This window comes from Embiotoca jacksoni, unplaced genomic scaffold (genome assembly GCF_022577435.1).
Source record: "Embiotoca jacksoni isolate LCO1_2020_lvr unplaced genomic scaffold, fEmbJac1.0.p SCAF_116, whole genome shotgun sequence".
In the NCBI taxonomy this organism is placed as follows: domain Eukaryota; kingdom Metazoa; phylum Chordata; class Actinopteri; family Embiotocidae; genus Embiotoca; species Embiotoca jacksoni.
In genome coordinates, this window is record NW_027185248.1 from 5,001 (window position 1) to 17,500 (window position 12,500).

Consider the following 12,500-nt stretch of genomic DNA (forward strand, 5'->3'; position numbering starts at 1 on the left):
GGTAGCTTGTTGAAGACAGGACTGCGCTCCACCTCCCATCCATTCATTCAGATGGAGGGGGGGGGGATCAGCCTTCTCTTCCTAACTGTATGAATGGCAGTCTATGGCATCTATGCCACAGGAGGGACAAAACCTTACAGGCATAAGAGGGGCCTATTGACAATCACACACCAAATTACAGACCACTACCACCTTTCCTCTAGGAGTTATGGAACCATTATATTTCTGGTTATGACCTCTAACCTATAAACCTGTATAAAGTACAGACTAAATGTGAATTACTATCAGCAGTTGTAGAGCAGACAGAAACATGAACTGCAGGCAGACTGAAGTTGATTACTTTATTACAAATATTGTTATTTTAAAGACAGATTTCTTGGAGACATTATCAGAAATATTTCCTGATTGAGTTCAGAGATCGAGCTTGTTTCCTAAGGGCAGCGGTGAGGAGCAGCAGGTTATCGATGGTCACTGAGACATAACCTAGAGACAAAAACCTAGAGACAAAAACAGGACAGCTGGAGTTTTCCATTAACAGATTTATTACTGAACAAACAGGTCAACATCACAATGAAGCTGCAATACAAAAATAAAATAATGGAAAAAGATCACTACACTTCAGTTACTGGTTCATCTAGAAGTCTTTTGAACAGATATGAAATAAAATGTTTTGTCACACACAACATCTCTGCCTTGACAGCTGTCAATCACCTGACATGATGATGTCAGGACCTCGACAAAGATTCGATTAGAAGTTATTAAAACTGAAATCTCGTATGATGCTGATAGAAGGGCTTTTTACATGTTTAACTTTATATGACGGCTGTTGACGGAGCACCTGCAGCATGAAGACAAACTGAATGTTTCACTTTAATATTCAAAAAACAATCACTGAAGATTGAATCAGAAACTCAGGTATTTGTAACCGTGACCTTTTGACTTCAAATGTTTTCATATCAAACTGTGCATGTTGATCTGCACAAATCAAAACGCTCAGTCAGCTGTCAATCATCCTGCAGGTCTCTGACTGCCATCAGACCAATGTCCAAACATTAAAGAAGCAACTTCTCAATGACTGACGTCTTGAAGAAACAGGGCATGCTGGAGAAAAATGAACTCTGTGACAAACTGAAAACGGCTAAAAACTTTGTCAGAAAACTTCGACTGACAGAAAAATAAACTACAATATCTCATCTGCTGTCCACCTCTCTACTTATGTCCCTTGCTAGTCTTGAAGGACACCTGCAGGACTTTGTCCCCCAGCCGATACCCATTCAGGCTGTGGATCGCCATGGCAGCCTCCTCGTAATTCGTCATGGTAACAAAGCCAAAGCCTTTGCACTTGTTGGTGTTGAAATCTCGGATCACTTTCACGTTGACCACGGCCCCGAACGGCCCGAACATCTGCCAGAGGATGGCCTCGTCTGCATCCTGACCCAGATTATAGATGAAGATGCACCAACCGGAGGACGAGTTCCCTGAAACGCTGCTGCTGCCGCTGCTCATGTGATCAACGCTCATCGGAGAAAACCTGGAAACAAACAAGGAAAACCGGAAGTGGAAGTGTCCATTACTCTCTTCTTGTCCCCCGTCTCCCTCCTCTCTCCCTTCTGTCCTCCTCCTGTATTCTCCCTCTCCCTAAATTTGTAACTTGCACATTTCTTTAATATTTAGTGATAACAATAGTGTAGCCGTCCAGGTCAATCAAACCTGTCACTTTTAATCCATAACAGCAGAAGGACCTGGATGTGTGTGTGTGCGTACCTGAATCTCTGCGCCTGATGATGGACTGGGCCCCCAAAGCGCCGTGATTGGCCGTGGTACATTTGTGACATCATCTGGGAGTTCCTGGACTGATTGGGGTTGGCAGCAAACTTGACTGTTATTGGCTCAGCGCTGCTGGGAGGCGTGTGTCCGTTCAGGTGTTTGACGGCGTCTTCGGCCTCAGACCTCTTGTCAAAGCGGATGAAGGCCACACCCCGAGACAGACCTGAACAGCATATCAGATAACAGGACTGAAGGGGCTGTTCACATGGTCACATGACTGTGTGGTCACCGAGCGCATGCCCTACCTGAAGCCTGGTCAACGAGCACTCTGGAGTTGATGATGTGTCCGTAGTGAGCGAACATGTCTTCCAGGTCCTGCTGACTCAGCGTCCTCGGCAAACCACTGATGTACAGATTGGCGTCCTTGATCATGTCCGAACTGGGCCGGGCGAACGAAACCTGCAGGGAGGCGACAGGAAGTGGTTCAGCTCATCGCCATCACAATAATTCACAACAAAAAACATTCAACACTGAACGAAAGAAAATTTACAGTTACATCCAGTGTTCAAATAAAATCCAGATTTTAAATGTTAAAATTTTCAATGTAAAAAAAAAACAGTTATTGAGATTTTTACAAAGAAAATAAGGAAACAAAAATACAAAATAAAAGCATCCAAACAGGCTCAGCTCATTAGGCATTTTTCAAAATAAAAGCAGTAATTTATGAAAAAAAAGGTTTGGCACTTTGTCTCACTGAACTGAAGAAAGTCACAGATTCAGTGTCAACATGTGTCAGAAAAGAACAAACAAAAACATGACAGCAGAGTTTTAAAAATACCTTCATCCGTTAGACAGTTTGCAGGTGACAGCGCCCTCTACTGTCCAGGGAACATAACACATCTATCAGTTGAGACAGGAAAATCAAAGAGCACCTGTGGCACGTTACCTTGATAGTTTTAGACTGTAGCCTCAGGCCATTGAGGGTACTGATAGCCCTCTCTGCATCATTAGGGTTAACAAAGTTAACAAAGCCGTAACCTAAACTGTGGCCTAGAGAAACACAAAGGAAAACAACAAAATAAAATAACAAAAATGTCTGTGTTACAGCCGCCACACATTCTGGATGGAAACAAACAAACAAACAAACAAACAAACAAGAGTTCAAACTGAGTACAGTTCAGAAATCAGCACAAAGTCCACACAATGTTTATTAAAAAATCAATCTTTCTGAACAGAGCCGGAAAACCAACGATGCCTTTTCACCTCCTGCACACCTTTTTATTAAACCCCATTCAGACTGTAACCATGACAATCGCAACGGACCTCCTGTTGCAACGTACCTCCCATGGCAACACAACTCCCGTCGCAACGTACCTCCCATGGCAACGCAACTCCCGTCGCAAGGTACCTCCCATGGCAACGCAACTCCCGTCGCAACGTGCCTCCCATGGCAACGCAACTCACGTCGCAACGTGCCTCCCATGGCAACGCAACTCCCGTCGCAACGTGCCTCCCATGACAACGCAACTCCCGTCGCAACGTGCCTCCCATGACAACGCAACTCTCGTCGCAACGTAACGGCCATCGCAACGCAACTCTCGTCGCAACGTAACGGCCATCGCAACGCAATGACAATCACAACTAAACAAAGACGATCAGACCGTTACGATGATGTTCAGGATTTGACAAAGACGATGTGACGAAGACGACCCGACCGACATCCCAAAGCTGCAGCCACAGACTTCTACACATTTATCTGCAGTCAGGTGACCTCAGCTGAGTGATGATTGGCCACTTGGTGGCGCTCTCAGCGGGAGACGGGCTGTGAACATGTCACTCGACAGTTTTCTGGACTTGTTCAGAAACTTCATACATTTGTTAAAACTTTTACAAACATTTTCAAAGCCTGAAAAACAAAACAAAACAGGTGAAAACATTTTAAAACATTTGTACATCAAATATTAAAAACAAAAAGCATATGGAAGGCTGGGTGATATCATATCAACTCATCTTCACTGATGTGTTCACGTGTCATCAGACCACACCGAGACGACTGTCAATCAATCAATCACAACATAATTTATGATCTGAAGGTTTAAACATCGGTCATCAAACAATTTTGAATTCTTTGATTCACTCAAAAACAGATTTTTATCCATTTATCATATCATGATGCGTAAATGCAGAAATATTAATGTAGAGTCATCGCCCAGCCGTGATTTAACCAACCATCATCATCATCATCATCATCATCATCATCATCCAATACCTGTTTAACAGTGATGTCAATAAACCTGGTGTGAAAAATAAAAAATATATTACAACAACAAAGAAAGAAAAGTATTCAAATATTTTCAGACATAAATCACAAAATAGTCGTTAGAAAATAAACATTTGAGCATAAAAAAATAAAAACAAATTACTGAGAAAACCCAAAACATAAAACAAAAAGCTGCTGAAGAGAAACAAACACAGGAAGTACTGCAAACAGTACTGCCAAAAGTACTGCAAAGACTACTACTACAGATACTGCAAATAATAATGCTAATACTACAAATACTACCAGTGATACTAGAAATAGTTCTACTAATATTATAAATTGTATTACTGCAAATGGTTTTCAGTTGTAATATAATAACCCTCAGGAGTACCATCAACTAAACTAATACTGTGTATTACTGCAGTATTACAGTAGTACCGAGGTCTGATACTCTGTAGTACTGCAGTAGTACTGAGGTCTGATACTCTATAGTACTGCAGTAGTACTGAGCTCTGATACTCTGTAGTACTGCAGTAGTACTGAGCTCTGATACTCTGTAGTACTGCAGTAGTACCGAGATCTGATACACTGTAGATCTGGCGTGCAGTGGGGATGTGTAGTACATGTACTCGCTGACTGCAGTACTTGTACTGCGGGGAGTTACCTGCCACTTTGTCGCGGATGAGTTTTGCCGACTCGACGTCTCCCACGCTGCTGAACAGGCTGCGCAGCTCGTCCTGACTCATGCTCTGAGGCAGGTAGTTCACAATCAGGTTTGTCCGCGCATCTTCATCCTCCATCATCTGCTCCACGTACCCGTTATCGTACAGGTCCTGAGGTCATGACATCATCAGCACCTTTATTACATCACCTTTTCACCTGCAGCCTCCACAAATCAAAACTTGTGCTTTGACCAAACGTTACGTAACGTCAGATTGAGCCAATCAGAACGCAGCACTCACCTTTCCAGCAGATCCTTTAGTGGAGAGCTGACCGTCTCTGACATCACTCTGAGACGACTGCACCTCACACACCTGGAACAAACAGTTAGTTACGGTGTGACATCATACTGCTGTGTAACGCTGTGACGTCATGACGACAACAGGTCAAAAACTGCCTTTATCATGATATTAATGTTGTCTGTGGTTTAGGTTAGGTTAGGTAGTTACTTTATTAATCAATTAATTAATTTTAAAGGCGAGCTGTGTTATCATGAACGATAAAATGGGACACACCCCGAATGGACAGTGACACAGTCAGTCAGTGATTTTATGGTCTTATATTTACCATATTAAAGTTTTGTCTTCGCTCTGCTGCCAGGACACATGTCCATGTTTGTGATTGGTCATAGGCTGAAACCCCACCCCTTTTATGTGAGCATGCTCAGAGCTGAATTGTGAAACCTGGTTGGTTGATGGAGTTCTAAACCAGCTTCATGTATGTTAGTGCAGACAATTGCGGAGTAATATTATGGGATGTTTGACCTGCTTTACAAGAACCTGGTCTAATTAGACTGAATTATGTTTAATTCGGTCTAATTATGTTTTAGCTTTTGGGGATTATTTAGTCTGAAGAGTTTGTTTCAAACTAAAGAAGCAACATCACATTGGATGAAAGTATCAACTGTTTACACTGTAACCACGGGAACAGACAGCACTGTAACCACGGGAACATAGAGTGGATAAAGGGTTCAAGAATGACCACTTTAAGACATCGTGACATCTCTAATCAGATGAATTGATATTCAGACATGATCAATAATGATGGACTCACCTTCAGGTACCTGATGTGTCCTCGTCTTAGCGCCATGGAGACTCAGGTGGTTCACTGCGTCTGAAAGAAAGCAGCTTCATCTCAATCACTGATTATATACGACAGGTGTACAATCAGTGTACCGGGTTTGACAGGGTTGGGCTCTGCCCTGCGGTGGATCAGAGAACTGTGCGATGGGGCAGGACCTCTTCCACAGCTCGACTAAAACACTGAAGCCAGAGGAGGTTTTGGTGAAACCAGCATCAGGTAGACAGGAAACCATTTTTAATCAGGAAACAGCTGATTTATAGACACCTGGTCAGTCTGCAGGAAGTCTCTCTACTTCCTGTATGGATCAGCTGTCAATCACACATGACAGATTTCCAGATGATTGGATCACCCTGGACAGAGGTGGACAAGTCAGCGTGTCCCCGGCTCAGGTGGACAGGTCAGCGTGTCCCCGGCTCAGGTGGACAATTCAGCGTGTCCCCGGCTCAGGTGGACAAGTCAGCGTGTCCCCGGCTCAGGTGGACAATTCAGCGTGTCCCCGGCTCAGGTGGACAAGTCAGCGTGTCCCCGGCTCAGGTGGACAGGTCAGCGTGTCCCCGGCTCAGGTGGACAGGTCAGCGTGTCCCCGGCTCAGGTGGACAATTCAGCGTGTCCCCGGCTCAGGTGGACAATTCAGCGTGTCCCCGGCTCAGGTGGACAATTCAGCGTGTCCCCGGCTCAGGTGGACAAGTCAGCGTGTCCCCGGCTCAGGTGGACAATTCAGCGTGTCCCCGGCTCAGGTGGACAAGTCAGCGTGTCCCCGGCTCAGGTGGACAGGTCAGCGTGTCCCCGGCTCAGGTGGACAGGTCAGCGTGTCCCCGGAGACAGAGAAGATGAAAAAGTGAAGCTGAGCCGCACACAGCAGAAACCCGCTAACGTTAGCCGCATGTTAGCAACGCGGTCACACAAAGAGGCTAATTGGCTAATGGCGCTATTTGATGCTAACGCGGCCAAAAGATGTCCCATTTCTTACCTGTAAATGTGGGGCGATGGTAACACGGTATCAATACTCTCTTCTGTCGACCTGCGGACGGATAATCTGCCAATACCAAACTAACACACCGAGTCTAAAACGGGAGGTTAGCTGCTTCACACAAAGGAAACTAACTCACGCGGAATGGAGTATCGCGAGAATACGGATTCGCGTTCTTCTGTAGATCTCTAATTTGCTGATTACCGCCGCCTGCAGGACACACGGAAACTACATATAAAACGGTTATATAAACCACGGAGTCTGGGTAATTGACTGATGCAAATAAAACATTTGATCTTCTATTGGCAGCTTGGCTTCTGTCTGGAAAAGTGTTCCTGTTTCTCTGCTGAGTTTGTTTTCCTCCTGATTTGTGAAGTCTGGTAAATAGTTTGCTCTGAAACACAAATGACTGAGTTCACTGCTCCAATGATATTTCAGATCATGTGTCTCCGTGGATGGATCGAAGCTCTCAGGACACAATGAGCAGATGAAATGTTTATTCTTTGAACAGTGAACTTAAAGATACAACAGCTCATCATCCAGAACACCTGGTTCTGATCACCGACAGCAACAAGAGACGTTTTCAAGCTCCCCTCGTCTTGATCACTAAATATGTTCTGATAAATTCCAGTCAGGTCTCTGCTGTGAGCTCTCAGTAATGGAGGAGGTAGATTCAGGTGAGTCAGTGATGGTTCTGTGGTTTATCTCCTTGTTATTAGGGGGAGAACATGTCGGACTCAGTGGTTCTCGGTTCTGCTGACAGCTTTATTTCCTGGATCCTACCGGACCAACTTACTTTCTCAAAAAGACTCCTCCAGCTCCGCTGTCACAAGGACAGATACAGGAGATCATTCCTGATACAGGAGATCATTCCTGATACAGGAGATCATTCCTGATACAAGAGATCATACCTGATACAGGAGATCATTCCAGATACAGGAGATCATTCCTGATACAGGAGATCAATCCAGATACAGGAGATCGTTCCAGATACAGGAGATCATTCCTGATACAGGAGATCATTCCAGATACAGGAGATCATTCCAGATACAGGAGATCATTCCAGATACAGGAGATCATTCCTGATACAGGAGATCATTCCAGATACAGGAGATCATTCCTGATACAGGAGATCATTCCTGTCCACCGCAATAAGACTGTACAATAACTCACCTCTGGCAAAATCCATCACATAACAATAACACCGTTGTCTGTTTTTCTTGTTGTTTAAATATATATATATAAAAAAAACCTTTGCACTATTGTTTAGTTAGTTTTAATTTAATTATTCTATTTTATTTTATTCTATTTTATTGTATATACTGTGCATTTTATATTTAATATTTTTACTGTTATTTTATTTCTTTCCTGTATCTATAAATGCTGCTGTAGCGAAAGAATTTCTATCTATCTATCTATCTATCTATCTATCTATCTATCTATCTATCTATCTATCTATCTATCTATCTATCTATCTATTATCTATCTATCTATCTATCTATCTATCTATTATCTATCTATCTATCTATCTATCTATCTATCTATCTATCTATCTATTATCTATCTATCTATCTATCTATCTATCTATCTATTATCTATCTATCTATCTATCTATCTATCTATTATCTATCTATCTATCTATCTATCTATTATCTATCTATCTATCTATCTATCTATCTATTATCTATCTATCTATCTATCTATCTATTATCTATCTATCTATCTATCTATCTATCTATCTATCTATTATCTATCTATCTATCTATCTATCTATCTATCTATCTATTATCTATCTATCTATCTATCTATCTATCTATCTATCTATCTATCTATCTATCTATTATCTATCTATCTATCTATTATCTATCTATCTATCTATTATCTATCTATCTATCTAGATCAACTGGATCAAACACGATACTTCCTTTTGTCACTAACAAACCAGTGGACTAATTTTAATTTGCAGTTAAAAACTGGATGGCAGAAAATGTTCTTCAACAAAACACTAACACAAATCTGTATTGTAGATGCAGGTCTTCCAGCTCAGCATGTGGTTCCACCATCAGGAACCTGGGAGTCATTTTGGATCAGAACCTCCGTCTGCAGTGACTCCGTGTTTCTACTTTGATACATATCTTTTATTTCAGATTTCTGGTTCTTGTGATGCCGTGTTGACAAGTCTGAACAGCCGCAGGGGGCTCCGTGACATCAGCAGGAGGCGCCATACCCTTTCTGGTATGGAACCCGTTACTCGTTACCTGTTACTAACCAAGGAAGAAGTACTCCGTATGCATGACGTCATGAGGTGATTTCCGCTGCGGAAGCCGCCGCGGCATGTAAACAAAGCGGACTTCGCAGTGGCAAGTCCGATTAAGAAGGACTTTGATCATAAACTAATCAAATAAAGCTAAGTTCGTTCCCGCGGATCCGGAGCAGGAAGTCTGAGTGATGGACTGAACCTGAACCGGCAACATGTCTATGGAAGACCCGTTCTTTGTCGTCAAAGGGTTAGAGCTCTACACTGCTAACGAAGCTAACGCTACCTGCAAGCTAACACAAATGCTTTTAGCGAAGCTAAAGCTAACAAGGAGCTAACAGCTAGTGTTAGCCTTCTGAGAGCTGATAGTTGATCAATAATCAATTCAAGACCTTTTAATAAGTTTAACTAGTGGAGCTGGGGAGTTCAACAGCAGGTAACCAATATGCTAACGTTAGCCGTCAGTATGTTACCACAGAGCTCCTCTATGCCAACAGCCAGTTTATAATCACGTTTTCCTGTAAAGTCACACTTATGTTTATGTTGATATATAGAAGGACACATTGATTTATTAATATTTACAAGTTAATAGTAAAATACACATTATTTTATTAATATTTACAAGTTAACAGTAAAATACAAATATTTATTTTTCAAGTTAATAGAATGAAAGTATCTGTATTTAACAGAATCTTTGTATTCTCTGTGAAGACATTTTCAGTGTTTAAAGTTGAATGAAACCAGCTGCTGTTTAGTCAGTTAACTAGTTGTAGAACCTACTGGTTCTGCACAGGTCCTAGTGGTTTACTACTGGTTCTGCACTAGTCCTAGTGGTTTAGTACTGGTTCCGTACTAGTCCTAGTGGTTTACTACTGGTTCTGCACTAGTCCTAGTGGTTTAGTACTGGTTCCGTACTAGTCCTAGTGGTTTAGTACTGGTTCCGTACTGGTCCTAGTGGTTTAGTACTGTTCCGTACTGGTTCTAGTGGTTTAGTACTGGTTCCGTACTGGTCCTAGTGGTTTAGTACTGGTTCCGTACTGGTCCTAGGGGTTTAGTACTGGTTCTAGTGGTTTAGTACTGGTTCCGTAATGGTCATAGGGGTTTAGTATTGGTTCCATAATGGTCCTAGGGGTTTAGTACTGGTTCTAGTGGTTTAGTACTGGTTCCGTAATGGTCATAGGGGTTTAGTATTGGTTCCGTAATAGTCCTAGTGGTTTAGTACTGGTTCCATACTGGTCCTAGTGGTTTAGTACTGGTTCCGTACTGGTTCTAGTGGTTTAGTACTGGTTCCGTACTGGTCCAAGTGATTTAGTCCCGTCTTCAGGACGCCGGCAGTTCCTTCTGACTGGATGGATTTATTCTCTACAAACAGACCTCCTGTGTGATGTTTGTTAACAGCGAGGTGCAGAAGGCGGTGAACGCAGCTCAGAGCCTCCATCACAGATGGAACGAGCTGCTGCAGGATGGGGGCGGAGCCTCCAAAGAGGAGATCGACTGGACAACCAATGAGCTGAGGAACAGCCTCCGCTCCATTGAGTGGGACCTGGAGGACCTGGACGAGACCATCAATATCCTTGAAACATAGAGCTGAGGTCACATGACCTACAGCTGAGGTCACATGATGTGATGTGTGTTTTTAATGTCACTATTCAGACTTTTGAAGGTAATAGAAAATGTTTCTTAACGATCGGTGGACGTATTGTTGAGTCAAACCCAAAGAAGTTCAACCTGGATGCAGCCGAGCTGTCGAAGAGGAAAGCGTTCATCACCAGCACCAGACAGACGGTCAAGGTAAACTTTATTTACCGTGTCAGAAACACACTCAGCTGTCTGTGAAGCGCTGACTCCGGTTCTGTTTGGTTCAGATTTCGTAGAAAACCCTAACTCTTGAAGTTTAGTTTATGCTTCGTGCACGCGGAGCACTCTGGTGTCTCAATGGATTAAACTTTCTCCAACATCTGGAAAAGATGAGATGCTCTGCAGAAAACTGTACTTTTCTACTTCCTGTTTATTTCTTCTTCTACCTGGGTCGGGTTGGGAGGGTAACGCTCAGCTCATTGAGGAGGAAGAGGTTCGAAGGCTCTTTGTTGATGGCACAGTTTACTTCAGATTCTGATTCAGATACTCTGTATCGATTGTTTCTTTTGAAGGAAATGAAAGAACAGATGTCGAGTCCAGCTGCTGCCTCCACTGATCGGAAGAACAAACAGGTAACTGATCACCTGGTGACTTCCTGTCTACAAATCAGCAAACGGGACCCGTGATACCCTCCAAACATCTGATTCTTCAGAGGTTCACGGAGAACTACACCTTGTTCAAAAGTCAGAGTGTGGGAGGTCCCTGGAGGGCTCTGGAGTGCTCTGGGGGGCTCTAGTGGTCCCTGGAGGTCTCTGGAGGTCTCTGGAGGTCCCTGGAGGTCTCTGGAGGTTTTTGGAGGTCTCTGGGGTTCTATGGAGGTCTTTGGAGGTTTCTGGGGTCTCTGGAGGTCTCTGGAGGTCCCTGAAGGTTTCTGGGGGTCTCTGGAGGTCTCTGGAGGTCTCTAGGGGACTATGAAGGTCTCTGCCGGCCCCCGGAGGGCCCCATGTGGACATTGAGGTGGTGCTGATGTGACTGCTGTGTTGCTGTGATGTCCAGGCTCTGCTCGGGGAGCGCGGCGCTCAGGGCCCCATATGGCAGCCCGGTTCTGATAAATACAGCCGGCTAGACCGCCAGCTGCAGAACGCCAACTTGCAGTTCATCGAGGAGCAGCAGACGCAGCAGCAGGTACCAAACATCTGAGCAAGGTGTCACATCTCATGTCAGTGTGGTGACATTATAAACCAACGAAGTGCCGTCTTGAGTTTCCTCTCTGTTCTCATCAGCTGATCGCAGAGCAGCAGGATGAACATCTGGAACTGGTGTCGGGAACAATCGGAGTCCTGAAGAACATGTCGGAGAGGATCGGCATGGAGCTGGATGAACAAGCCGTGTAAGAACCCGAAGATCCAGTCCACAGAACATGTCTGAGTTTTTATACAGAACCAGATCACAGTTCAGTCAACTCAGGTTGTTTAACACAGTAAAGTTCTAACAACAGAACCGACAGAACATCACAGGTTCCTTAATACTTAAGTTATAACAACAGAACTGACAGAACATCATAGAGGAACCAGCTCCTCTCTGGAGGAGTGTGTGGCCCCTCTTGGGGCCCTGTGTGCTAACCGTGTGCTAACTGTGTGCTCCCTGCAGGATGTTGGACGACTTCGGCCACCAGATGGACAACACTCAGTCGAGACTGGACAACGTGATGAAGAAGCTGGCCAAAGTGTCCCACATGACCAGCGGTAACCGCCCCATGCCACACTCCTTGTCACGCCCCCTTTGTGTTTAAACTGCAGTAGAGATGAAACAGTAGAAGCCAACATGAGGTCTGGAGTTTTGTGTGTTATAACATCAGTATTCAC

The 12,500-nt window shown here is 43.8% G+C and overlaps 2 protein-coding genes across 4 annotated transcripts in view; one reads left to right on the forward strand and one right to left on the reverse strand.

Annotated features, from left to right (window-relative positions):
- Positions 1–521: 521 nt before the first annotated feature.
- On the reverse strand, positions 522–6,944 carry LOC138194835 (ELAV-like protein 1). 3 transcript variants are annotated; one of them, XM_069143841.1, is made up of 8 exons: positions 6,801–6,944; positions 5,801–5,860; positions 4,990–5,061; positions 4,692–4,860; positions 2,714–2,817; positions 2,073–2,226; positions 1,765–1,990; positions 522–1,531 (listed from the first exon to the last, which is right to left on the reverse strand). In XM_069143841.1, exons 2-8 carry the CDS (start codon positions 5,834–5,836, stop codon positions 1,210–1,212), a joined length of 1,083 nt encoding a protein of 360 aa, XP_068999942.1. In that variant the 5' UTR covers positions 5,837–5,860; positions 6,801–6,944; the 3' UTR covers positions 522–1,209. The 3 variants fall into 3 exon arrangements, with proteins under 3 accessions (XP_068999942.1, XP_068999944.1, XP_068999943.1); XM_069143843.1 differs by having other exon boundaries at positions 4,665–4,860; XM_069143842.1 differs by lacking the exons at positions 2,714–2,817; positions 4,990–5,061; positions 5,801–5,860; positions 6,801–6,944 and having other exon boundaries at positions 4,692–4,780.
- A 2,160-nt stretch (positions 6,945–9,104) lies between these two features.
- Positions 9,105–12,500, forward strand: part of stx6 (syntaxin 6) — a 5,165-nt gene continuing 1,769 nt past the window's right edge. Inside the window, exons 1-7 of the mRNA XM_069143844.1 lie at positions 9,105–9,307; positions 10,456–10,625; positions 10,754–10,848; positions 11,208–11,267; positions 11,692–11,820; positions 11,919–12,025; positions 12,286–12,380. Coding sequence (XP_068999945.1) covers positions 9,273–9,307; positions 10,456–10,625; positions 10,754–10,848; positions 11,208–11,267; positions 11,692–11,820; positions 11,919–12,025; positions 12,286–12,380 — 691 coding nt within the window. The 5' untranslated portion in view covers positions 9,105–9,272. The remainder of the gene's footprint in view (positions 9,308–10,455; positions 10,626–10,753; positions 10,849–11,207; positions 11,268–11,691; positions 11,821–11,918; positions 12,026–12,285; positions 12,381–12,500) is intronic.